The 26,558-nt window shown below is 52.9% G+C and overlaps 2 protein-coding genes across 13 annotated transcripts in view; one reads left to right on the top strand and one right to left on the bottom strand.

Annotated features, from left to right (window-relative positions):
* RBFOX3 (RNA binding fox-1 homolog 3) overlaps nucleotides 1–3,212 on the top strand; it is a 395,158-nt gene extending 391,946 nt beyond the window's left edge. For all 9 annotated transcript variants that reach the window (XM_053569052.1, XM_053569049.1, XM_053569051.1 and 6 more), the window contains one exon: nucleotides 3,169–3,212. In XM_053569052.1, coding sequence (XP_053425027.1) covers nucleotides 3,169–3,171 — 3 coding nt within the window. In that variant the 3' untranslated portion in view covers nucleotides 3,172–3,212. The remainder of the gene's footprint in view (nucleotides 1–3,168) is intronic.
* Nucleotides 25–16,455, bottom strand: ENGASE (endo-beta-N-acetylglucosaminidase). Of its 4 annotated transcripts, none has more exons than XM_053569041.1 (14): nucleotides 16,253–16,455; nucleotides 14,370–14,437; nucleotides 14,012–14,213; nucleotides 12,985–13,133; nucleotides 12,292–12,449; nucleotides 11,669–11,817; nucleotides 11,198–11,363; nucleotides 10,011–10,114; nucleotides 9,602–9,710; nucleotides 9,232–9,422; nucleotides 8,567–8,715; nucleotides 8,166–8,271; nucleotides 7,739–7,853; nucleotides 25–7,547 (listed from the first exon to the last, which is right to left on the bottom strand). In XM_053569041.1, the coding sequence occupies exons 1-14, from the start codon at nucleotides 16,342–16,344 to the stop codon at nucleotides 7,149–7,151; spliced, it is 2,157 nt and encodes a 718-aa protein (XP_053425016.1). In that variant the 5' UTR covers nucleotides 16,345–16,455; the 3' UTR covers nucleotides 25–7,148. The 4 variants fall into 4 exon arrangements, with proteins under 4 accessions (XP_053425016.1, XP_053425015.1, XP_053425018.1 ...); XM_053569040.1 differs by having other exon boundaries at nucleotides 26–7,547; nucleotides 16,208–16,455; XM_053569043.1 differs by having other exon boundaries at nucleotides 26–7,547; nucleotides 16,322–16,455.
* Nucleotides 16,456–26,558: the final 10,103 nt, after the last annotated feature.

Below are 26,558 nucleotides of genomic sequence, written 5' to 3'. Positions count from 1 at the left end.
ACTCTCCTGGTCTTTGGTCACAGTACTTACGGTCCTGATGAGTTGGGAGTTGGGCACGGCGCTATAGTGGGGTGGGTGGGCAGAGCCTTTAGATAGCGACTGAGACCTCTGACTAATGCCTCAGTCCTAGTGACTTCGGAAGGTCCAGGCCTGCATTTGAGTTGGGGAGAGGGGAGGGGGCTTGCCCTTTGCACCCTCAGTTGAGTGAGACAAGACTGCCTGTCTAGTCCTCTGGGGGACACATCCTAGTGTGCCTGCCCTGTGTTTCTGAGCCCCATAACCAAAGTCCCGTTAAGGCCCTTCCATTCCCACCACCAGGAGAACCCAAGAAACCAACCCTGGGCTACCTCTGCTGACCCAAAGGCCTAAGGGCTGTTCTGCAAGTGTGTCCTTCTCTCCTCTTCCTGGACGTGTCCACACTGTGCCACCATGTCCCTCTGCCCCACCACCACATACTCCTCACAGCAGGGAGGGAGCATGGACACCCTGCTTCTCACCAGGCTCCCAGCCTCTCCCCCCCCGGACTCCTCAGGGATTCCTCTACCCCAGCCTCATCACAGGCTATGGAGTGCTGAGGGCAAGACGGGGGCACTGCACTCCCCCAGCAGGCCAGCGTGTCTGTGTGTGTGTGTATGTATGGCCAGCTGGCGGCACATGCAGCCCAGCTCACTCTGTTTCACTGGAGAGACGAAGGAACCGCTGAGCTAGAGCCAGCCCCCAGCTCACTCTGAACACCTCCCTCCTATCCCACCGCCCCCAGCCCCAGGGGCCAGTGTCAGTTTTCAGCTAGCTTGGCACCAGCATCAAAGATGAAAACATTTGAGGGGAGTAAGGAGGGAGGTTTGGAGACAGAATGGATTTTTTTTCCATCTCCCTTGTTTCTGATCACTCCTTCCCAACTTTTGTCTTTTTTGATTTTAAACAAGCCTTGGACATCCTGGGTAACCTGTGGTGACTGCTGTAGCCATGGGGAACAGCCCTGGGGACCACATCTCCTCACGGACAGAGCCCTGACACTGGGGCCCACAGCCCCTCTGTGCAGCTGCTAGTGAAGGCTTTCCTCAGCATGGAGGTTCCCTCTGTGGGTTCCTTTTTTACATGGAAGATTTTCTAGTTTTTTCTTTACTTGTCTTCTCTTGAACTTGCCGTTTCTTCCCCTTTTCTGGCAAAACTGGCAAGTGCGGTAGGAGGCTCCCTTGGAGCCCTCCCTGACCAGGGGCAGCCAAGACCTGTCCTTTCTGGCAGGACACAGGCTGGGCCCAGGAGGACCCAGAGAGCCCTGTGAGCACCCCAGCAGCCTCCAGAGAGAAAGTCCTCAGCGCTGTGCCCAGCCGCTGTGCCTCTCTCACTGAGCTGGCTTCCCTGCTATGTAGTCCTGCCGAGGACACGTGAGGACAAAGTTCTGGCCAGGCCTGAGCAAGTGGCCAGGCCACTAAAAGCTTGTGAGCCAGAAGCACCATTGGCTGATGGCCCCTTCCTGGCCCTGAGACCACCCCCCATCAGAAATAGGCCCCTCCCCTGCTGTTGCCATGACAACCCAGGGCCCTTTCTGCTTCTCCCCAAGGAATATTGTAAGGGGGGAGAAAATGGGAGCTAGCCGTTTCTTTTTGTTTTTCCTTATTGTTTTTCTTTTTGCTTTTTCCCCCCTACCAAAAGGTGGTACTGATTGGCTCTCTCACCTTTGATGTTGCAGGCTAGCCTCTGCCGAGGAGGGTGCAGCCGCTTCACCCCCTACTAGCAAGAGACCCACCCCCTAACAGCATTCACACTGGCTGCCCAGTACACACTACTCCCAGCAGCCCCAACAGCAGGCTCAGCCACGGGAGGACAGTGCACTCCCCGCCCCCCGGCCAGCAACGCACACTGCTGTCCCTCGGCGACTCTAGATCCATAGATTTTTACCTCCAGCCAGCTGGCGTCCCCACCCTACCTGTGCTGGTGTGTGTGTCTTTGACCCTGGTCTTCCCCGTGTGTCTGAAACTTGATACCTGTCTTGCCTTTGTTGGTGTCACTGCCCGGGTCACCCCAGGTACGGTGTGCATACAGTGGGGGCCAAGAAGGGCAGCCTTCCCCATGGGACCAGCAGTAGCGCCCTGCCAGGGCAACACTCACATTTCATGAAGGCCCAGGCTCCCCCAGAAGTCACCACAGCCAGCCCTGTACCCTGGCCCTGCCCCGTCCACACACTGCCCAGCTAGTAAGAGGAATAACCTCTCCCTCCCTGCCCTATTCAACCAAAACTAATATTTTTAATTAAAATTTACTCATGACATTTCCTACAGAAGTAATGACGAGCACATCACATGGTGTGCAGACTACCATGGTCAACCAGTCTCTGTGACTCCTTAGAAAAGGACACCAGGGAAGGCCTGTCCCAGCCTCTCCACAGGCACCTCAGCACTGTGGGGCAGGCCCAGACCAGCCTCGCACTGGTCTCCGTCCTGGAGCTGCAGCTGCTTTCTCTGTCCCCAGGTTCCAGATGTCTTTATCAGGGAACATTTCAGGGAGAGCCACCAGGAGAGAAGCACTTCCCTACTCGGGTGCCTGCTCCTAACAGCCAGCCTCAGGCACCATGTGCAGGGGCCCGGGGCTGCACCCATTTTGGCCTTGGTGCTGCCTTGGCCCATGTGCTCCTGAGGAGATGCAGGCTAGGCTTGTGGTCATACCCAGCCGTGGGGACCTGCTGGCCCCCTGGGAAAGTCAGCCAAGACAGGCAAGGTTCTTTTCCAGGGCTGGCCGGGACATATATCTGTACCTCTATGACAGCAGTGAGTAGTCCTGGGCTCAGAGTGCACCAGGCTGGGCGCCTGGGGTGGAAGGACCCAGCTGAGGGCGTGGGTCCCCTCACCGCCCAGACCTCACCTGCCCTGCAGCTCTCTCTCAGGTAGCCTATGCCTCTCCACACGCCTACTCTGGCTGTCCTCCTGCCAGGCCATGTCCTGGGCAGAACCAGGGGACGCCTCCCGGCCAGGTCCACTGTAGTGGCTCCTTCCCACTGCCCTGAGCAGCCCAGGCCCAATTCTGGCTCCACACAGCCCCAGCAGACACATGTGTCAGGAGCTGGGGGCAGGTGTCGGGGCCCCGTGCCATGTGGACCTGGTGCCCTCACGGCATGTCCACGGCTGCTCCTAGGAAGCTGCAAGTCCTGCCTTTCTGTTTCTGTTGTAGTGAAACCTTCCACCGTTTCCTTCTCGGACCATGAAGGGCAAAAACAAAAAAACAAAAAAAATCACAAAACAAAAAACAAAACAAAAAAAGATGTTAAGATCCAAGCAACAAAAAACCAACCAAACCAACCAAACCAAGAGGCATCCAACCAAGCCCGAGTCCGCGACCTGGCTGCACGCCCGCACCGAGGGAGCACGCCAGCAGGGCCGCCGTGGAGCACGGCCCAGGGACAGGACAGCCCCCACCGCATCCTGCATCCCTCATTCCTGCCCAGCTGGCAGAACAGTGGGGAGTTGGAGGGGACGACAGGGCCTCCCTTGCATGGCAGTGGGGGGCTCTGTTTTCTATCTGGTCTTCCTTTCTCGGCCCCCCACTCCCAAGGCAGTGGGGCCCAGCGGTGGAACAGGCCCCAGGCCCGAGCAGGGAGGAGGTGGCCAGCAGGACTCAAGTCTCTGCTGCCAGCTATGCAGTGGAGGGGACGTGTGGGCTGGGGGGCGGGTGGCAGGTGGCTTTTCATCCCGGGGCTCCGCTGAGCCCCATCACCCTGTCACATCCTCTAGGCCCCACCTCCCTCAGCCTGGTGAGGAAACTGACCAGCAGCCCTAGGGTCCAACTCCAACAAGGGCCGATGTGGTTGCAAAATTCTGGGTGCCTCCCCCCACCGTGAGAGGGAGCCTGGGGCCAGGAACCACTCACACCTGTGTGCTTGGACAGGCAGCCCTGCCTTTGGTGGCTGTTTTTCTGTCTGGAAGGGCCTTGGGCCCTATGTAAGAGCAAAAGTCAATCTGCGGGGACCCCCACCCTCCCTGCCTCTTCCCCTTGAGCCCATTCCTACAGGGGGTACCAGGGAAAGGCCGCACCAGCGGCATCACAAGGCCAGGAGTCCCAGTGCTCTGTAACACAGCCAGGTCTGCAGGGCTGGGCAGGGACCCACATCAGGAAGAGCAAGGGCTGGGGAGACCGGTGGCCACAGCCGCAGCCCCCCTCTCCCAGGCGTGCAAGGGGTAGTGGAATGGGAGGGGGCAGTGGAAGGTGGCAGGCAGGGAGCTAGAGACGGAAAGCAGGAAAAAAATCTACAAAAAATAGCTCCCAGTGTGGCTCCACTGTCTCATGAAATGTCAAAAATTTAAAAAATACACCTCACTTTATATTCAGCATCAGCTACTGAAGCTACCGAAACAGAATCCTCCTTTTCTATTCCCAGTGTACATAGCCCCGCGCCCACCTCCGGCGCGTCCTCTGTACAGAGCCCCAACCCTGCTGTCCAGGCCCTTTTCTTGCAGCAGCTTGACCCTCCAACCAGACCCCCCAGGACTGCAGCCAAGCCCGTGGCTTCCTTTCTTACCATTCTGTATGCTTCCAAGGTGTGACCATTCAAATTAACAGTATCACTAAGATTATTAATAAAGATTTCTTTCTTCAAACCAGGACAACTCTTTATGATTTGGCAGCTCCCAGGCACAGCGGGCGAAGGGTCAAGCCAGGAGAGGGCACCACTCTGCCTTTACCTTAAGTAGGTGGCAATGGAGAATCAGAAGGACCTTCTAGGCCTAGAGCCTTTGAAGTCCCAACCCTCTCCTACAGGCTGGTCCTTGCAACCCATCCCAGGGCAAACTGGACAGGCAGGAACTCCCAAGACCCTGAGGTAGAGAGTGGCCTTGGTCCCTTCTCTCCTGGGGCTGATGCAGTGCCAGGCAGAGCATGACCTCGCTGGAGCAGAATGTACCCCAGGAGGCAGAAGGGTCAGGCCAGGCACCCCCACAGCTGTGCTCAACCCAGTGCAAGAGAGGATGGGGATACGGGGAGTAGGACCACAGCAGGGATGGCTGTAGCTGGTGGTTAGGCTGAGCCAGGGCCATGCGGCACTGCCACTTCAGAGAACCCCAGCTGGCCAGCTGTAGGCTCCCAGAAGGGAGGCAGGAGGCAGAAGCCAGGACAGAGCTGAAGGGGCCAGCCAAAAGAGCGAGGAGAACAGAGCAGGGAAGCAACAGAACCCTCTCGGGCCCAGGAGATTCCAGCCTGAGTCGGGCCACACACCCCACTGCCCCCGGATGCGAGTTCATTTCCACAACATCAAATAATTTATTTTAAAGCGATTACACTGCCAGTGGGGTACAGGCTTAAGTGCTGGTGTGTTAATCTTCCTGCACACAAGCCATCATTGCCAGGGTTGGGGACCACTCTCGGGGAGCCAGGGTGGTGAGAATCTGCCACCCACCACACTCTGCTAAGCCCCCTGACTCCTATGCACCAGACTGTGAGAAAATAATTGCCACTATAAATTTTCCCTCCTCTGCATAAAATATTTGGGGGAACAGGCACTTAAAAAAACCAACTTCATGAAATAAGGGAAGCAGTGTCCATCCAATGCTGCCTGACACTGGCAGCCCTGCCTGCCCTGCCACCGCCCACTCTCGGGATACAGATTGGGGCCACAGCAGTCCCCCAACCAGGACAGGCCTCAGAACTACTCTAGGTCACAAGGGTCGGCAGAAGGATCTCTCTGCCTCTCACTTCAGCAAACTGATTCCTCCTGGGGCTAACAGCTAGCTGGGCCATGGGTGAGACATGGAAAAGGCTCCCAATCAGTAAAGATGCCCCCAACCCCAGGGCTTTCTGCCCCTGTTACTGCTTGGCACACCCGCTCCCAGAACAGGGAAGATGAGGAAAGAGGCCAACTGTGGCCCCTGGAAGGGGACCTGGCACTCAGAGCCCTCTCAGGACGGGATGGTGTGGCTGACCTGGCCTGCTGGCCTCTCCCCGTGCTACAAGGAGAAATCAAATCTGCAGATGCTGACCCTTCAATGTGACCCCAGCATCCTAACCCTCAGCACCACCCCACACCACAGGAAGAAGACAGCAGTGATGGGAAGGTACCATTGGCCCTATGTGACCTGGGGGTGAGAGACCCCCAAGAATGAGGGACTTCAAGCCTTGACTGTTAATCACAGCAGACCTTGCCTGCATGGGGATGAAGGGAAAGCAGGGAAAGGCCCAGCAGGGTGACCCAGGGCCATGGGGTCTGCAGCCCACCATCAGGAAGCCTCCAAGACAGCATAGGTGGCAGCAGGAAGCTGTGTGGCTGCAGAAGCCTCGGGAGGCGAAGATTTGAGAAGAGAAGGAAGGAACGGAGGGGACCCTGCCTCCTGTGCACTGCCATGTGCCTGTGCCAACACCTGCTCAAGGGGCTGCCTCGAGGTCCCCCAGCCTTGGGTGAGGCTGAGAGGGAGGGTGTGAAGGAACAAAGTAGCTGCAAAAGCCCCACCAGGTCTCAAAGCCTCCGTGTGTGCTGCAGGCCAGGCAGAGAGGGGCCGCACATACAAATTGCCTCAGTGCCATCACTGCTGCCTATGGCCTGGAGGAGTCACGGCAGAGCTGGAGGTTGATGAGAACACTCCGGAAGTAACTCTGGGCTCACAGGGATGGGAAACTGCTGAAGCCAGGACCCTGGAGGTGGACCCAACCGCAGGTGTAATGCAGGGCTCCTCGCCCTAAGCTCCTGTCACCAAGGAGAAAGGGGCCTTTCTGCAGGTATCCCTGCTATTCTGTCCCCATCCAGAGAGCCACAGTAGCTCCTGCCACAATTTACACTCCTGACCAAATGGTTTGATCTGCAGGAGGAAAGGCCACCCACCACTCTTGGCAGAAACAGCTTTCAGCTTACTAGGAACGACCCTTTATGGAATTTTCTAGACTAAACTTCCTCAAATCCTCTCATTTTCTCCTGAGAACTGTACGCTGTAGAAAGAAATCAGACAAAAACAGAATTAGCAACTCAGCAAACTGACTTCTCGGCTTTCCAATTTCCAGCACCCCACCAAAGAGCTGCAGACAGGGACCCAGGCTTCTAGGGAGCAAGGGTCTTCCAACCCAGTCCTTGGGAACTAGGTCTGGCCACCACTGCCCGCACATAGCAGGACACAGGCCCAGGGCAGAAAGCTGGGCAGAAATGAACCTTGGCAGGCAGCCAGGACAGTGGCTCACACGGGGGCAGCATAGAGCAGGGCCACCCTACCCCACTCAGCCTGCGGTACCAGGAACCCCTCCCTGGAGACAGGCTCCACCAGGAACTCCACACGACCATCCTGGCCTGGCCCAGGAGCCTCCACTAGCAGGTCCACTATTCGGTACTGGTTGGCAAAGGCCAGGCCCAAGAAAGTGGGCTTCTCTGGTCTCGGCGGCTCCCTGCCATGAGCGTCCCCCGTGACCCCTGCTTGGTGGTGGACACGGAAGCAGCGGACGTGCACTAGGAGGTAGGACCAGTACAGGGTACAGCTGAGCTGCAGCTGGGCAGGGGTGGCCTGCCGCCAGCGAACGTGTGTGACGGTGACAGCCTGCACCTGGGGCAGAGGGGTCAGTAGGCTGTTGGCATCCACCACCTGGCGAGAGAGAGCAGGCTCAGCACAGAGGGACCCAGGGAGAGATGGGAAGGCGCCCCGACCCGCACATCTCCACTGCCCACCTCCACCCCAGCTCCCTGCTGAATCAGAAAAGGGAGCAGCCTCAGGGCAGTGTCCAGCCTGAACCTCCAACTGGACAGACATCACCTGAAGCCCCCAGGACACATCACCTGGATCTCTCCAAGGCGACAAATGAAGCTCTCTTGCCCCTGGCTGCCCGGCGGCCGTGAGAAGTTCACAAAAAGGTCCAGGAGGAGGCACCCACGCAGGCTCACCTCGTAGCAGCTGGAGAAGCCAGCAGGCTGTCACAGGCCTGGCCAGCTCAGCAGCCCGCAGGCCCCAGGCCACAGCCAGAGTGAACCCCACCCCAGAATAGACCCTGGACCCATCTAAGGCAAGTCCTCATGACCTTGAACATACCTATCCCTAACCCTTGAGTGTCCTATGCTTATGTCTCAGAGCTGCCCCAAACCTAGAAGGTCAACTCCAGGGCCCCTCTGTCCCTCTGGGATTTCCACAGGGACCCTCACTCCTCACTTCCCCACGTCAGTGTGGCTGTCTCCTGCTGGGCTTTCAACAGGAAGCAGAGGGACTTACCGCTGGACCCAGCCCCCACTGAGCTGCTGACCACAGCGGCCCGCCCATCTGGCCAGCTTGGTGGGGGGCACCCGGAGGGGTCGGGGGCTGTGTCTCGAGCTTGTTTCTGCAGACAGAGAAATAGGACTTGAGAAAGGAGCCTACCAAAAGAAGATGTGCAGGGAGAGGCCAGAAGGGTCACTCGTCCAGCTTCTCCCAACCTGCCACACCTCCCTGGCTGCCACAGCTGCGAGACGCCGTCCCCCGTCCAGCCCACACAGGAGGCTGCACTGCCCAATGAAGCCCGAGGCAGAGGTCTGGGCTGGGAACTGGGCCACAGTAACCCTGACTCGAGCCGAGGGGAAGTCTGATGGACACTGTTCACACCAGCCTGAGCCTCTCAGGGCCACCCCTCTTCTCACCATTCAGCACTGAGATGCCACTGACGTGACAGCTGCTGGCATCCCCTGTGGTCAGCTCCAAGGCAACCCTGACATCCGTGGGCCCCTCAAGTTTATACACCATGGACAGGAAGATTTTGGGAGGTATCGGCACCTGCAGGGAGAATAACCTAGAGGAGAAAGACCAATGATGAGCAGCCACAGGCAGAGGTTCTTTTGGGAGATGGTCAGCCCCACGTTGCACCCACCAATCTCTACCCCAGGAGCAGGCAACCTGAGCCTGCCCCTGGCCACAAGACAGGTCTCGCCCAAGGCCAGACTCTCCCGGGATAAAGTCTCGGCCCTGACTGCTGCATAGCTCCGTGAGGGGTATGGTATGTCAGACTCACAGGCACAGAAAGGACAGGGATCCCGGGGTGGGGGCGTTGTGGGGGAAGCTTTAGTCTTGCGAGATGACAAAGTTCTAGAGAACTGTCACACAACGATCAGCCTGGAGTTGACTTCTCCTACCATACGCTTAAAAATGGTTAAGATGTTGAATTTTATGTCATGGTTTTTGACCACAAATTTTTTAAATAATAATCTGGGTCTGTCTCTGTCTTCTCTCAGGCTCCCACTGCCCCATTTGCCCAGTTTTGCAGTCACTGGGGGAGCTGGTACTGCACATCCCCCCATCACTGACCCACCTCACAGCCACATTCCCCATCTCGGGTGGGATCGTGCCCTGGAGGAGCAGGGAGCTGCCCCCGTGCCAGGCGTCCACCAGGCAGCAGTGTGTCTTCACCCAGCCGCTGCCGTCCCCTCCTAGCCTGTGCTCTCCAAACAAAGGCTGGATGTCCTGGGCACTCTGGTGGTACCAGGGCCCCACGGCCTCCTCCTGAAGGGCACGATGTGGGCCTCAGGGGAGGCCAGCAGAGCAGGGGTGCAGAAGCATGCAGAGGCGAGGCCTCCAGCACCCCACTGACACCCCTGAGGCTCCTCCCACCCAGCCCAGTCAAAGCTGGAGACAGAGGCAGGGCAGCCCCTCAGCCGCCACAGGGCTCCTGGCCCACATACCTGGCCGTAGCACACTCTTCGTGTCCCCATGCCCAGGCAGAAAGAGGTGACAAAAGGCAAGGAGCAGATGCTGTGTGTGGGCAGGTGGCGTTCCAGCAGACTCCAGAATCTACCGGAGAAACAGAATTTCTAGTTCAGTCCAAAGCAAGTGGCTTGTCAACACCCCTTAAACTCACTGGTTGTAACCTGAGGTTCTCCTGAGCCATCCAAGACAGGCCTTCCAAGGAGACTGTAGCTCCCCTGGCTCCAGACATGCTAGAGAGGCCAGTCTGTGGAAAGTGGTTGCTTGGGGTGGGTCCCCCACCCAGAGCAGGAGTCACCGCCAGAAGCCAGAGAAACCACAGCCATCCCTACTCCACCCCCCCGCCACCCCGTCACACACACTAGCCCCCAGGATGGCGGGACTCACTTGTCCTGGTTCTGGAAGAAATCTCTCTTGTCCAAACACTCATACACCCAGCCCGGAGCAAACAGAGCCGCAGAGAAGCCATGCTTTCGGATCAGCTCCAACGACTGGGGAGACAGAAGTCAGGGAGATGCCTCCCACCCAGCAGCGCCACGGTCAGAGTCCAGACAGGCTCCTGGGTGCCGATGACATGGGGCGGGGTGGGGGCTCTCAGAGCCAGCTCAGAAAGGGGAGGGGACAAAGTCCACGCCCCACCCTCCCAACTCCACCTGGGGACTCCTGGGCTCATCTCGTGGTTCCCCACACCAGCCAGAGGAGGGTGGGCAGCACAGCAGCTCTGGGGTCAGGGGGCACAGGGGTGGGCACTGGGGCTGCTTGCTGGCCACCTGACCTCCCTGTCACATACACCTCTCGTTATGATCAGAATTACAGGGGGCAAAATGAATCTTATTATTGGATTAATGTATTCATTCAAAGCTTAATTAATGACTGAGAACTTCGCTGTAGCCCTGGGAAGGGGCAGGTCTGATGGCCCAGGAGACAGGCCAATCCCTGTTCATCCTATACCAAGGGTACCCCCCCTCATCTGCAGACGTGACCTGCCTTGCCAGAAAATTCTCACTAGTCACGACACCACTGCCAGAGATGGGGAGCCTGCACCTCAAGGGCGTATGTGGCCCTCCAAATCCCTGGGGATAGCCCCTCAACAGAACCCAAACTTCCCAGGATTTATTTTATACTTTGGACTTTATTGAATGGATTTATTTTATAATTTGGACTCAGTCAAAAGGCTGCACTCATGGATCCCTGAGGCCACAGGCACGAGCTGCTCCAGAGCAGCAGGGCCCTCTGCGTGGCCTACGTCGGCCCAGGAGGGTAACATGTTAGTGCTGTGCTTATCAAAGGACGTCAAGACCAGCCAGAAACCAGACAGACATCAGAACAGGATGCTTCTGTCCATTAAATCCCCACAAAAATGCACTATGTGGTTGTAGAAATGGCCAGAAGTGAGGCTTTTCGCTGGGAGACAGCTTGGTCTCAGCTCAGTGCCTCGGTGTTCTCACCTGGGAAGAGCAGCTGCCGCCTCTCTTTCCCTTGAGAGGAGATTGGGAATGGAAGGTCCACAAGGAAGCAAGACCCCAGGGGGGCACACAGACCTCCAGCTCTCTGGTGCAAAGGCCTCCACCCACCTTGTCTGTGTCGAACCGGCCTCCGACCACGTGCCCGCGAGCAAACACATCCACACCCACGTACACGTCTGCCCGGCGCTCCCCAGCCTGCCCCACCATCCGCACCAAGTGCTCCTCACGCCAGTTATAGTTGGTGAAAAAGCCGTCGCAGGAATCAAAGAAGACCCTGAGAGGTAGCACGGATTTGCCATGAGGCTGAGGCCCAGGGGGACAATCCCCAGCAGTCTCAGCCTCACACTCCCTATGCTCAGTCACTCACAACTCACAGGCTAGGGGCTGCCACCAGGGCCCAGAATAGAGCCTGCGCCCAAAGAGCAGGCACCAGCCCGCCAGTCCTCAACTGCAACCCTGAGCACAGCACTACTGTGCAGGCTGATGGCCAGGACAGGAGACAACTCTGTGCCTCTTCCCTGTTTTTCCCCAAAGCAGCCGCACCCGCACTGCTTCCAGGAGGTGTCACCACAGGCCCACCTGTTGTTCGTGTTGAGCTCATCTTGCCATTTGAGCTGCCCACTCTGCACCACACTGTCATACCAGAGCACCAGGCCCCCCGGGACCTGCTGATGCAGCCGAGTGGTCAGGTACCGGAGGAAGGAAGGCATGTTCCCCACAGCAGCCAGCTGCAAGACAGGGATAAGGACAAGGCCTTTGAGGAAGCCCAGACACATCTATCATGAGAAGTGTCCAGCCCGGGACAGACAGGAAGACACAAAAGCAAACAGATCCATGAACAGAGCCTCGGTCCTGAAAGCCCCTCCACCCCTGGCCACCAAGAAAAGACAAAATTCACTAGAAAGGGAGGGTGCTGGGAAAAGAGAGGCACACACCCGCCAGCCCCAGACAGACATGGCTGGGAAGAGGGAAAGGTGTGGTCACACCTCAGAGAGGGGAAAGTGAGGGCAGGAACAGAGCTGCAGGGGATTCCCACTCACTGCAAAAGAACTAAGACCACAGCTGGTTCTGCCTGGGAGGCAACAGATAGTTCCCCAACCCCCTGCAGCCACAGCCTGGGGATAAGTGTGAGGCACAGGGAGACCAGGGAAAAGAGGTGGCGGTAGACAGCAAGGCAGCAAGGGACTGGGACCCACACTTACGCTCAAGGAATTCTCGATGTTAATCAGCCAGCCATCGAAATGGAAAAACTGAGCGATCTGGACAAGCTGATTAGCCACCGCCTGGTATGAGACCTCGTCCCCTGCCAGGAAGGCTTCGCAGAGCCTCCCGCCTTGGCTCCACTCTGTGATGAAAGTCCCTGTGTGACAGAGAGAAATGAGGTCAGCCACAGGAGTCACTTTCCCTCTCACCAAGGGGTTGGCATGGTGGGGTTCCCAGACCAGCAGCATCAGTGTCACCTAAACACTGTCAGACACTCAAATTCCTGGGCCCCATCTCCAGGTACCTAGTGAGCCTGGGGTGAGTACCAGCATCATGGCTCTGGGCACCCACAAGTGACCTGATTCTGGCTGATGCTTGAGAAGCAGTGTTCTAACCAGGGGTCAGCAGACCATGGCCCTTGGGCCAAAGCCAACCACAATCTATATTTGTATTTTTACTAGGTCACAGATTTACCCATTTGTTTACCTGTTTTGCTGCCAGTAATTACAGCTGTGGCCCAGTGGCCTACAAAGCTGAAAGCATTTACTAGCTGGCAGTGACTCCCTGTAGACACCTGTCCTAACCTGCCAAGGCAGCCACAGGGAGGGGTCCCACCCCCTAAGCAGCAAAGCCAGAGCCATCTGGTCACTGGGTCACCTCACAGGTATGGGAGATGTGTCCTTGGCCCTTACCCAGCACACAGACCCCGTGCCGGTGGGCAGCATTGGTCCAGCCTACTGGGGGGATGGTGACTGTGTGGTGGCTGAAGTATACAAAGATGTCGATGTACTGCCAGTGATAGAAGGAGTACGGGTTCTGCGCCGCCGAGCCCTGGATAAACCTGATGGAGAGACAGACCAGAGTCAGGTTCCCGGAAACAGAACAGGGACACACTGGCCTCAAAGTGAAAAGAGGACAACCCCAAAGAAGGCTTCCCTTCAGTTCCACTCAGTCAACTGAAAGCAGGCTGCACCCAGGCCCTGTGTGGACAGAGGGCTGAGCAGAAACAAGCTGCTGTTCCCACAGCATAAGGAAAACGCTTTCACCAGGGCATCAGATAGCTGCCAGGGGACCCAGACAGACTGAGCATTTTTACCTCAGTGAGCAAACAAAGGCAAGAAGGAAAGGGAAACAGAAGGGCCCACATCAAGGCTCCAAGTCCCTAAGCAGTCCCTCTAGGACAGTCTCCCTGCACCTGAAGGCAGGGCTACGGGCCACGGGAGCTGCACCCATGCTTGTAGCCCAGCCCTGACTCAAAGCTTCCTGTCAACCATAACACCCAAGATCGTTTTATGGACGTTTAAAAGCTCTAATCTGACCCCACCACAACTTTGGGTGGAATGTCCACTGCTGGGAGTGGGAGTGGCACATGAAGCCAGAGCCCAGTGACCCAGGACAGAATCAGAGCCGAAGAGAAGACACAAAGCTCTGGGACAGGTGGCCTGGGGAGGCCACCAAGCCGCCAAGCTCTCACCCATCTGCCAGGCTTCCAATTCAAGCAGTTTCAGGAATCAAACAATTTCAGAGCAGAAGAAATATAAGGCGTCACCTTTCCAATCCTCTCCTTCTACAGATGAAGCGCCAATGCCTGACTTTCCCTCCCAGTTAGTGCAGAGCCAGGTGGCTGACCCCTGACCACCTGCTCTCTCTCCCCTCCTCCTCCTGCCCCCTCACTAAAAGAAAACAGGCAAGAAAGCCAACTCAAGGCCAGGTGCGCACCTGTCATCCAGGTATCCACCCATCATGTCATGGCACAACAGCGTGCGGGGCCTCTGGCTGCTCAGAGGGGGCTGGCGGCACCCCAGGGGCTCCAGAGCCATGTTAAAGCAATCCTCCCTGTGGGGCGTCCAGGCCAAGAGCTCCTCCAGCGAAGACAGGTAAAAGCTGATAGGTTTGGTGCTGTCCACATCATAGTATCTAACTGGTCCAAGGAGGAAAACATCGAGGAATTAGTGGAAATCATAGGATTGATGGAAGTGCTCTCACAGCAACACGGAGAGAGCTTGCAAGTGGTGAGCGCAGCCCAAAAGCCCCTGGAAGGGACGCGAGACAGTAGTCACAGCCTTTGTCTTCTCACCTGGCAAAGGATCCGGGGTAAAACTGATCACTTCTCGAAAGACTGCTTCTTCTTGGTCCTCTGTGATTCTAAGCAAAGAAAAAGTTTTAAATTTTTATTAAAGAAAAAGGCAAAGAACACTCAGAAGCAAAGGGCCTAGTTTCACCTAGACACGCAGGCAGAGAGCTTCTCTGGCTGACACTATTTAGTGTAAACTGTGGGACACATTCAAAGGCACTGAAGAGTCCTGCTCGTCCTAGTTGCCCTGGCTTCTGCCTGGGCTCATGTGCAATGGCTATTAAGAATAAACATCTTGGGCGGCGCCTGTGACTCCATGAGTAGGGCGCCGGCCCCATATGCCGAGGGTGGAGGGTTCAAACCCAGCCCCCACCAAACTGGAAGAAAAAAATAGCCGGGCATTGTGGCGGGCGCCTGTAGTCCCAGCTACTCGGGAGGCTGAGGCAGGAGAATTGCCTAAGCCCAGGAGTTGGAGGTTGCTGTGAGCCGTGTGACGCCACAGCACTCTACCAAGGGCAATAAAGTGAAACTCGGTCTCTACAAAAAAAAAAAAAGAATAAACATCTTACCCTCTAAAACAGCCACCCACATACCTCACTGCAAAGATCAAGATATATACTTCCCAAGGCCCTTGAATACACAAAGAACCAGAAAGTTTTCAGGTCCTAAGGGAGCAGCGGCCAAGCTTCCCCCTTAGGCCACCCTTCCCTCAGCAGCATACTCCACAGAGCACTAATCCTTCAGCTGCTCACAGATGATGTCACAGCACACAGAGGTCCTTTGGTACACTCAGTTGGGAGACGCTGAATCAATCTAAATTAAACAGCTTCCTTTCTCTTAAAAAAAATTATTTTAAGAGCATTGAGAAGACACTGCAGCAGCCATTTGCAGGCCATGGGCATCGAAAGTGAGATTCTCTAAATCCACCGAGACCACTTCCCTATTCACTGGGGTACCATCTACCAGCATCCCACTTCCATTCAGAGGTTCGGTGGCCATAGGAACTGCTGTCACTGAGCACTGACCTGGTTCCTCTGGAATGACACTGCGTGGGGGAGGCTGATTCCAGGGGAGCTGGCACTGTCCTCTCACCACCCCCTCTCCCCAAACCCCCTCCTTGCTGATTTCACTGGTGCCTCCTCAAGGACCTCTCTGACAAGCCTGTCTGTAGTAGTTCACCTCTGTCACCAGTAATTCCTCAACCAGGAGGGGAAGAACCACCCCCACATTCCTCCTGATCAAAAATATCTTTCTCACCATTCTGCCATGGTACAGCCTGAAACATCCATCAGTCTCACTGCTCTGGGTTTAAGAGGAAAGCCAGGGCTGCTGTTTCTAGAGCTACGCGTAGGCGCCTAACTTGCTCCCAGTAACCTCTGACCAGGGTTTATGCGGTGGACAAATGCCCCCAAAATGATGGAGGCCCAGGCCCATCCTTTTCCTGCCCCTTTCTGGCTCTGCCTATTCTGTCACCCCCAAAACAGACACCCCTTCCCCCGAACCTCAGTACAAATGTCACCTCTGCAGAAAGCTACCCTCTCCCACCAGCTGGCATCTGTAAGTGCACGCAGACCAGCAGCCCTGAGGCACAGGTGTTCCGGCCCGGCCCTCTCGCCGCCATGTCTGAGATGGGGAGGAGGCCCTGTCTGGCCGCCAGTCGTGGAGGGCCAGGGGCTGGCTGCCCCGCAGTGGCAGGACGGGGAGGACCTCCACCGCGAGGGCAGAGGGGAGAGGACAACTGCTGTCCCCACGGTCTGCGCGGAGAGCCCGCATCCGCCCTGCCGGTCCGAGGAGCGCCTCAGGCGCAGGAGCAACCGACTCTCGACCCCCGCGGTCCCCACCTCCTCCCCGGACGCCGCCGCCGCCGCTTCGGCAGCAGCTCTGACCCCTCGCGCGTCCCGGCCTCTGCAGTAGCCAGGCCCCGCAGCTGCCGTTCCCGCCGCCGCGAAGCGCACCGGGTCGCCACCGGGGCCTCCATGACACCCGGCTGCTCAGCGTCACGGCACCCAAAGCCAATGGCAGGCCCGGATCCGCCCCCGCGCCGCCTCGGCCAATGAAGAGTGCGCAACGCGGCCCCAGCTGGGCCAAGATTCCCGCGGATGTGGGTCCGGCGGAGCGGCGGTGAGAATTTGTAGCCGGGACGGGCGGGGCGGGGACGGGGTGGGGCGGGGCCGGGAGAGAGAGGGGCGGGGCCTCGGTGGGTGGTGGGGCGGGGCCTCGGTGGGGCGGGGCTGCTCGCGGGGCAGGACCTGGAGGGGGCTAGGCGGGGCCTCGGTGAGTGGGGCGTGGCCAGCTGAGGGGGGCTGCCCGCGGGGCGGGGCCTGGGCGACTGGAGCCCAGGGTTGTAGAAGACTCTTGGGCTCCTGTCTGTATGTTTTTACACTAGCCTCTCCAGCCTCCTTTTCCAAGCAAATTGATATCCATTACGGAGCGATTAAGCAATTTCCCAAAGGTCACAAAGTCAGTAAATTCCAGAAATGAGATTTTAAGTCGGCCTGCTAACATCTGTTAAAAGGTAATTTTCAAAAAAAAAGGTAATTTTCAGAAGGTAAAATCCTGATTCTCATTCAACATAAATATAACGGGTTAGAGACTTTACTTGTTAATCAACCAGGGAACCAGACTTATGTTACAACCTTTTAAAAATGTATGGAAATTGGGCGGCACTTGTGGCTCAGTGGCCAAAATTGCAACAAAAAAATAGCTGGGCGTTGTGGCAGGCGCCTGTAGACCCAACTACTCGGGAGGGAGGCAAGAGAATCTGCTAAGCCCAGGAGTTGGAGGTTGCTGTGAGCTGTGAGAGAGCCACGCACTCTACCAAGGGCAATAAAGTGAGACTCTGTCTCTACAAAAAATAAAATAAAAAAGTATGGAAATTATCATTTAAGCAAGGGCCCAAGGAGCTTTCCACAGTGAGGGGGCTGTGAACCTCCACTGGACAATATGCCCTGATGTCCCTCTGTGCCCACCGCTGGCAGAGAGCTGCAGGAAAGATGATGACAGGCCAGGCTCAGACTGCATGGGGCTGTGCAGTACGCAAAACATGCAGTTTTCCATTGAAAGTGAATTTCTTTCCACACCCCAGAGGGGCTCTCGGGTGACTACATGGCCCCCAGAGCCTGCAGCCCCCCACCCCACCCCCCACAACCGTCAGGGCCTGCAGCAGAACATCTGTGTTGCCTGGGCTGTCCCGGCACCACCCAGAATCTTGAGCACAGAAAGAGGTCACAGTAAACATGACGGAATGGAGGCTGAACAGGGAGAAGGGCCTGAGAACCCAGGACCCAAGGCTGGGACCACAGGGCCAGCCGGAGGCTGTCCTCTCCCCAAGCCCCCACCCCCTTTCTGCAGCCTGGAGCTTCTGGTGCTGGTCCCATTTATTACTGCAGCATACTTTGGACTCTGAGACTCCACACTCCCTAAACACCAGGGTGAGGACTGTGACTAAGGTTGTTAAATAGTACATCCCAGCCATGTTGCAGGCTGACCAGTCAGGCAGGAGGCCATGATACACAGAGAGGACAGAGAAGGGGCCCTGGGAAGTTTGCAGTGAGAGAGGGCAGCTGGGTTACCAGCTCACTCCCACTGGGTTCAGGTGAGCACGGGAAAGGGACAGTTTTGACTCAGTCCACATCTAACCAGGCGTTCCCAAGTGGTATAAACAAATACTTTTCATCCTAGCCAGGTTAAATGGTAGCAATAAAGGATATTTTGAATGGCCTTTGGGTAAGGCTCAGTCTCTGGGGAATAATATGTGCAGGCCTCCTTTCTGCTTTGTTCCTTTCTGAAGAGTTGACATCTGGTCTAGAGGAGCAGAAAAGTGAAGGTTGCCCTGGACAGAGAGGAGCTGAACCTGTGGCCTCTGTTGGCCCCTGTGGCTCCTGGTATCTCCAGGAGTCCAGCCAAGTCTGAAGGTGCCCATGTCTGCCCTGAGCTCGAATTGGTTCCCACCAGGAACCCAGACCCCTTTGAGGCCTGGCAGGGCCCTCTGAAACCCTAGCCTTGCAGGATTTCCAGATAAAATACAGAACGACCACTTATATTTGAACTCCAGATAAACAACGAATGGGACATAGAAGAAGGTCATACTAAAAAGGTATTCCATGTGTACCGAACATCTTCATACAGACCTTCTTGGCACCCATGTATATTTTTTCTTTTTAAGGTAAATCATGGGAGTAGAGTTACTAATAGTAGAATACACACATTTTCAGTTTTAACAGTCACTACCAAATTGTCATCCAAAGTGACTCCACCATGGACATTCTCCCCAGCTCGGGATAAATGCTCATTACCCCGTAACCTCTGGTACATCGACCTATCGGAACTTTAAGGTGTTTTGCTCACCTGATGGGTGGATATTGAGTTTCACAGTTGTTTTAACTTCAATTTACATGGCTTTTAATGTCAATCAGCCATTTGGATGTGGGCTGTTTCTGTGACAACCCTGTTAAGTCCTCTCTGCCCATTTCTGTTGTCATCTTTTCATACCGGTGTGTAGGAGTTTGGTGCAGATTCTAGAATCCAGATACTAAGATTTTGCTGCTAATACCCAGGAATGGCGCTGATAGCACACTGCTGGTCTTTTAATTCTTTGAAAGTATCTTGTAGTATAGGTACGTTATATTCCAACGTGGTCCAATTTATCAATACTGTCCTCTGTGAGTTTTCTGTTTCCTGCCATTTAGCAGAGTTGTCCCTACTCCAAGGTCACAAAGATATTCTCCTGCTTTTGTAGTTAATAATAGTCAAGCTTGGGAAGCGCCTGAGGCTCAAAGGAGTAGGGCACCGGCCCCATATACTGGAGGTGGCGGGTTCAAACCTGGCCCCGGCCAAAAACTGCAAAGAAAAAAAAATAGTCAAGCTTACAGTCTTTGTTTTCCTTTTTGATATATACAAATTCAGATGCCTTTGGGGAGGTAGCTCTTTAATATTTCATCTTCCTTTTTGGCTATTAACTTACATTTTTCTTTCTTTCTGAGCCAGTTTTGCTAATAAATATTTTCCTAAAAAAGTGTCCATTTCATCAAGGTTTTCAAACTGGGGGTATTAAGTTGTTCCTAATCGTCTTTTTAATCTCTTGGTCATGCCGTCTCTTTGACTTCAATGTTTATTTGTGTCTTCTTTCTTTTTTTCTTGATGTTATTCGTCTTTTAAAAAAACAAGCTCTGTATCTTGTTCTATTTTGGGTCTGTTTTCTGTTTCACTAATTTCTGCTTTTCTTTCTTCCCTGCTGTTTTCTTTGGATCTGTTGTTCTTTTTCTGGTTTCAAAAGTGGAAAGTTTGGTTCCCTTATTTTTAAACCTTTCTTTTTATTTATTTATTTATTTTTGGACAGAGTTTCACTTCGTTGTCCTCAGTACTGAGTGCCATGACGTCACAGCTCACAGCAACCTCAAATTCTTGGGCTCAAGCGATTCTCCTGCCTCAGCCTCCCGAGTAGCTGGGACGACAGGCGCCCGCCACGACGCCCGGCTATTTGTAGAGGTGGGGTCTTGATCTTTCTTGACTTCAGATGAGTACAGTTGAGGGATGCACGTCCCTCTAAGAATTGCTGCTGCGTTACCCCACTGGCACCAAGGGGTAGCTCTTACATTTTCATTAAGTTCTACTTACTTTGTAATTCCAACTTTTAGCATGTCCTTAACCCATCAAAAAAGCCCTGAATTTTATTGCCTTAGGGCTTCTCAGCTTTATCTGTTAGGATTTATACTTCTGTGTAGGTTTCTAAATTTACTTCCCTACCCCAAAGTCATGAAAGTAAAGGGTACTGTCTCCCAGCTTCTGTTCTTGCCCTCTCGAAACACCACTGAGAACAGCTTGCTCTCTCAGGCTGGTATGAAGGACAGCATGGGGGAGACCCAGACAGCCCAGCCACGCCAGCTGGGGCCTCGGCCGCGTGAGCCAGGCGTCGCCTGCTTCAGCTGAACTGCCGGCTGCATGGGGCCACGTGAACAAGCCAGAAGAGGCCAGGAGAAGAGCTGAGAGCCCACTCTCGGGGTCAGGAGCAGTCAGGAGCTGCCTTTTTCCTCAAGCACTAAGGAGATGGTTTGTTCTGGGACGGGTATAACTAATCCAGGGCTACAGAAATCCTTCCCAAAGTGAACAGCACAGGAAAGCGAGTCACCTGACTTCCTTGGTTTCCTAGTGCATAAAAAAGTCTGTGGCTCAGTCGGTAAGGCGCCGGCCCCATATACTGAGGGTGGCGGGTTCAAGCCCGGCCCCGGCCAACCTGCAACCAAAAAATAGCCGGGCGTTGTGGCGGGCGCCTGTAGTCCCAGCTACTCGGGAGGCTGAGGCAAGAGAATCGCTTAAGCCCAAGAGTTGGAGGTTGCTGTGAGCTGTGTGAGGCCACGGCACTCTACTGAGGGTGGTACAGTGAGACTCTGTCTCTACAAAAAAAAAAAAAGTAACACTTACACTATACTGTAGCGATGAAGGCTGTGATAGCATTATGCCTTAAGAAACAAAGTAGATACCTTAATTTAAAAACACTTTATTGCAATAAGCTGCAAATGATCATCTGAGCCTGTGTATACTCTTTGCTGGTGGGGATCCTTGCCTCAACACTGATGGCTGCTGACTGCTCAGGGTGGTGGTTGGGGGAAGCTGAGGTGGCTCTAAGATTTATTAAAATAAGGCAATAATGATGTTTGCCCCATTGATTAACTCTTCACCAAAGATTTCTCTGAAGCACTCAATGCTGCTTGGTAATATTTTACCCACAGTGGGGCTTCTTTCAAAATTGGAATCAATCCTCTCAAACCCTGCCACTGTTTTATGTGGGTCATTACGAAAGTTTTGAGATACACAAAAATTAAGACATGAAAAGTCTGTGCAGACAGGAACAAATGAAGCCCTCTCAGCAGCACCAGTAAGCAGAGCAAGTTGGAAATTGCAGGAGTGAATCAGAAAGGACCGCTGTCAACTGTGCTTCTTGGAAGTGAGATAATGGGCCATAGCACAGCCTGTCTCAAAACTCTCACCGTGACCTGTGTGTTAGCCATGTTTGTGGAATATTCACAGTCTTTTGTTGTCATTTCAACAGTGTTCCTCTAAAGAAGTGACTTTCTTTGCCCATCCCTGAGAGCAACTCCTCACCCATTAAGTTTCGTCATGAGATTACAGCAATTCAGTCCCATCTTTGGGCTCCTCTTCTAACTCTAGGTCTCTTGCTGTTTCTACCACAGCTGTAGTTCCTTCCTCCACACACGTCTTGAACTTCTGAAAGTCATCCATGAAGGTTGGAATCAGCTTCTTTGAAGCTCTTGTGAATGTTAATATTGGGCCCTCTTTCTGGGAATCATGGGTGTTCTTAATGGCATTGAGGATGGTGAGCTCTTTCCATAAAGGTTTTCAATTTACTTTGCCAAGATCTAGCAGATGAATCACCAACAATAGCAGCTATGACCTTGCTGTATAGGATGTCCATAAAGTTCGTGTGCAATTCAAAATAGTTTAACACAGTAAATTGCACATGACCTTTATAGACACCTATATCTCTTTATATATATATGTGTATATATATATATATATATATATACACCTATATCTGAGACATACTTCATTTTAAATTAAAATAACCAGCTTCTATTTGGATATTTTTCTATGATTATAAAAAGGTATTACTTTTTATACTAGCTTGTTTTTTTATATTGAAAGGTAATATATGAAAAAAAGAAAAGGTAACATATGCACCTCATAAAAAATGTATTAGGTAGAATTTATAATACAAATGCACTCATTGCCCAACTCCAAAAATCATCCGCCTCTCCCCCTTTCCATATCGTTTTTCCCCAGTTTCTTTTTTTTATTATAATAAAATATACATAACAAATTTACCATCTCAACCATTTTAAGTGGACCTCTGGGTGGTGGTAGGACTTTCCTCTCACCTGGTCTCCATGTCTCCCAGGAGAGCGGCTGGGACAGGCTCTAGGGCAGCAGGTCCTGGATGTCCACAGTGCACTTGTCACAGGATACGTCTTTTTCCTGGTGGGAGGGTGAATGTCTAAGTGTCTGACCTGTGACCGGTGTCCCTAGCACAGGAGACTTGTTTATACTGGTGGCCGTGGCTCTTGTGCAACCTGTTCCCAGTTTGTTCCTACCCAGATAGCCACTCTGTAGGAGAGTCCTGACCAGGAAGGGAGATTCAGGTGTGTGGGTCAGGTGAGACACAGAAGAGGAAGCAGTTTCTTACTCACAGATCCTGGAGAGACCAGGATGCCCCTGGGGGCCTTTGGGGAGTCCACAGACAAGCGGGTGGGAAGTGAGGGACCAAGAGAAAGGGCCTTTGGGACTGTGCTTTCCCGTGGGGTTTGGGGATTGCTAGCTTAAAGAAAACACATGCAAAGGGAGAACTTGCTTATGTGGGTCTGGTGTTGACCATTGGAGTCATCACAGTGAGCAACTATGGGGTGTGTTGGATGTTGGGTCTGTGGGAGGAGGAAAAAGCGGGTGTCAAAAACAGCCATAGGGACAGGGGAAATTTAACTAGGGCAAAGGTGATGGGGTAGGTTTCAGGAGAAAACTCCAGTGCATCCAATATTAGATTCCAGCCCTGCTGGTGTTCTCCGATGCTTTATTATCTGCCTGCAGTCTGGACTGGATGCTGAATCCTTCCAGTTTCCTCCAGCGTCTGGGGACAGCTCTCCAAACTCATATTTCCAGTTTTCTCTTGCCCTTCTGACTTAGAATCAACCTTTTCCTGAAGCCCTCCAAGCTGAAGACTTGATATAAACTCCAGAGAAGCAACCACAGGGCGTGTGTGGATGGCCTTTCCAACAGCCAGACGGCAAACTGGGAAGACCTGCTGCTTGCCACCGCCTGCCCTGCACCTGCCCAAGTGCTCCAGGCCCAGCACCTGGAAACCTCCTGGACTGGCTACCGTCTGGATCAGAAACTGAGCCTATAGTTTGTTCTCACTATTAACCTCTGCTATTTTGTTTTCATAGAAACTAAACTTCCCTCATTGAAAGCCTGATGGCTCACACCATCCAGGAGCTTCCTCTAGGCCCAAGCTGATCCTTAATACACAACAGGTGACCAGGCAAGAAAATGGACTTACATTGTTCAAAGGAAAGAAGAGGAGGGACAGATAGAGGTTCTCTGGTTGGTGAACTGCAGTCAGGCTCTTGGACCTCCTCCTAGGCCCCTGTGCACTTGCTTGTAAAATCCAGTTTTAGCAAAAACCTACTGTCAGTTTGGCAAGAACTGCCCCCTTCCCCCAAATCACCTAAATATCTGATCATCCTTGATGTGTGGTCAGCTCCCTCATCCTCCACCGTCTGCTGTCTGGTCACACTGGCTTGTCACCAGCATGAGTCTTTTGGGGATGGTTTGGCTAGAATCCCCTACCCCTGATTTTCCTCTTGGTAATTTTCCATGAACTGAGCCCATCCTGCTCCTTGGCTGTAAATGTCTCACTTGCCCCTGCTGTATTCAGAATTGAGCCCAATCTCTCTCCCCTCCCCACGAGATCCCGCTGGATGGATTCTGAATGAAGTCTGCTCTGCCTTGCTTTACCAACAGCCCTTGAACACTTTTTTCCTTAACAAGTCAGTGTTGTGCGGCTATCACTGCAGTTTAATTTTACTACAGCCCCAAAAGGCTCCCATTAGCAGTCACTCCCTAGTACCCCACACGCAAACCTGCGCACACACTCCTGGCCCCTGGCAGCCTCTAAACTACCTTCTGTCCCAGTGACTTTGCCCACCTGGGATGTCCTCCAAACGGGATCACCAACCGTGTTGTCTCCTGTGACTGCTCCCTTCCCTCAGCTGTGGCATGTGTCAGAGTTCCCTTTCTTTTATTGACAAATAATATTCCCTTATGAGAATACGCCACATTTTACCTATTCAGTTATGCATTAATGGACATTTATGTTGTTTCCCTTTTTTGCTGTTATGAATGATGCTGCTGTGAACATCTGAGTACAGGTTGGGGGGGGACACGTTTTTATTTCTCTCAAGTACATACTTAGGAGTGGGATTGCCAAGGCATGTGGGTAACTCTGAGTTTGACATCTTGAGAACTTTCACACTGCCTTCCAGGATGCTGATTATAGGCAATATTCATTTAGAATTATCACCAAATTCATCATTCCTGCTGCTCCTTATTCCTTCTGACATTCTCACCTTCCCTCTGGGATCATTTCTTACTTTCTGGAGGGGAGGTTTTACAGGGACAGCAGATTCTCCCAATTTTTTTTTTAAATAATTTTATTTGTTGTTTTTTTGCAGTTTTTTTTGGCTGGGGCTGGATTTGAACCCACCACTTTTGGCATATGGGGCTGGTGCCCTACTCCGTTGAGCCACAAGTGCCACCCCCAATTTTTGATTGTTTGAAAATGTCTTTCAAAAAATATTTTAATTGGAAATAGAACTTTACATTGAGTTATTATTGATATTTTTCAGCCATTTATATGTACCATTCTCCTAATTTTTTTTTTTTTTTTTTTTTTTTGCAGCTTTTGGCTGGGGCTGGGTTTGAACCCGCCACCTCTGGCATACGGGGCCAGCGCCCTACTCCTTTGAGCCATAGGCACCACCCCATTCTACTATATTTTTGACTTCTGCTCTTTCTGTCAAGAGGTCAATTTTTTTTCTTTCTTTCTTTTCTTTTCTTTTTTTTTTTTTTTTGTTGTGACAGTCTCACTTTACCCTCGGTAGAGTGCTGTGATGTCACAGCTCACAGCAACCTCAATCTCCTGGGCTCAAGCGATTTTCTTGCCCCAGCCCCCCGAGTAAGTGGGACTACAGGCGCCCTATATAATGCCCAGCTTTTTTTTAGAGACAGTGTCTCCCTCTCACTCAGGCTGATCTTGAACCAGTGAGTTCAGGCAACCCAGCCACTTCGTCCTCCCAGAGTGCTAGGATTACAGGCATGAGCCACCACAGGCCTGAGAGGCCATTCATTATTGATCCTTTGAAAGCAAGAGTTTCCTCACTTTCTGTTTTTAAGATTTCCTTTTTGTCTTTGGTTTCTAATAGTTTTACAGCAATGTGACAGGCTGGGCATGAAGGTTTTTTTTTTGTTTGTTTGTTTTTTGTCTTACTTGGGATTCACTGGGTCTCTTGAATCTGTGCCCTTGTGACTTTGAGCAATTGGGTGAATTTCTCAGCTATTTTATCTTTAAATGTTCTCTCTGTTGCCTTTTCTCTCTCACTTCTCCTTCCGGGGCTCCAATTGCACATATGTTGGGCTTTTTGACTGTCACTTCTGCACAGATATGTTTTTTACTCTGTATTTTCCATTATTTTTTTCTCTGTATGCTTCTTTCTAGATCTTTTCTTCTGATTTCTCTTCTGATTCACTGACTTTTCTCTCCATACACAATATGCTGGTATATTTATCCATCAAGTTCTAAGCTGAGTTTCCATTGGCCTCTGTATTGTTAGTATCAGTATTAAAGTTCTCTAGAACTTTAATCTAGATCTAGATCTAATCATGTTTCCCTCATCTCCCTGAGTGTGGCAAGCAGGGTTGTTGTATATTTTGATTGTGATGACTCCCTGTGGTAAGGGGGATTCTTCCCACCTCGTAAGCATTTAATACCTTGTTAAATATCTTAGCACGCAGGATCTCAGACCACATGGACAACTAACTTAGCAGCTATCTCAATGGAACAGCTGGAACATTTTATCAGGCTTTAGGCAGGGAGGCTTCCAAATTACCCAAAGCATATAGATTTCTAATCCTATTTGTGAAAGTCTCTGGAATAGAAATTCCTTGTCCTTCCTGGGCCATCTGTGTAGTGAGAAATGGGCTTTGCTCCATTCTTCCCTCACTGGGGCTGGATACTGGGGCCAGTTGAGGTCACCACTGCTTCCCAATCTCTGCTTTATCTGTGGAAGGATTTCAGAGAGGAAGGCTTGGTCTCAGTTAGTCACCCCTCGTGGAATGCGTCCCCTGGCACCTGAGTCAGCCTCCCACTGACTCCATGATCTCACCCATCAATGGATTCAAAAATGCTTGCTTAACAATGTTCTTGGAAGTACTAACCCTGACACTCCCGTCCCACCTAACTGACCCCAGCCCCTGGCCTTGTCATAAGCCAAGCCCAGAGCAAAGGGCCCATGACAGACGCTGAAGGTTGTAACTCCAGAGCTCTAGAACTTCCTAGACCTCAATAGAGAAGGACAAGACATCCTAGCTTTTTGGTTTTTACATATTTTCTCTTTGTTTTTATCA

Source organism: Nycticebus coucang, chromosome 18 (genome assembly GCF_027406575.1).
Source record: "Nycticebus coucang isolate mNycCou1 chromosome 18, mNycCou1.pri, whole genome shotgun sequence".
NCBI classification, from domain to species: domain Eukaryota; kingdom Metazoa; phylum Chordata; class Mammalia; order Primates; family Lorisidae; genus Nycticebus; species Nycticebus coucang.
The sequence above is the reverse complement of the archived record's forward strand: the minus strand, read 5'-3'. Positions and strand labels throughout refer to the sequence as shown.

Excerpts from the sequence above, each read along its gene's own strand:
- ENGASE (XM_053569040.1), bottom strand. The coding sequence starts at position 16,344 with ATGGAGGCCCCGGTGGCGACCCGGTGCGCTTCGCGGCGGCGGGAACGG. Across the intron at positions 12,450-12,984 it reads GCACGGGGTCTGTGTGCTGG|GGACTTTCATCACAGAGTGG; the intron begins GTAAGGGCCAAG and ends TCTGTCACACAG. Across the intron at positions 8,716-9,231 it reads ATGGGGAATGTGGCTGTGAG|GTTATTCTCCCTGCAGGTGC; the intron begins GTGGGTCAGTGA and ends TTTCTCCTCTAG.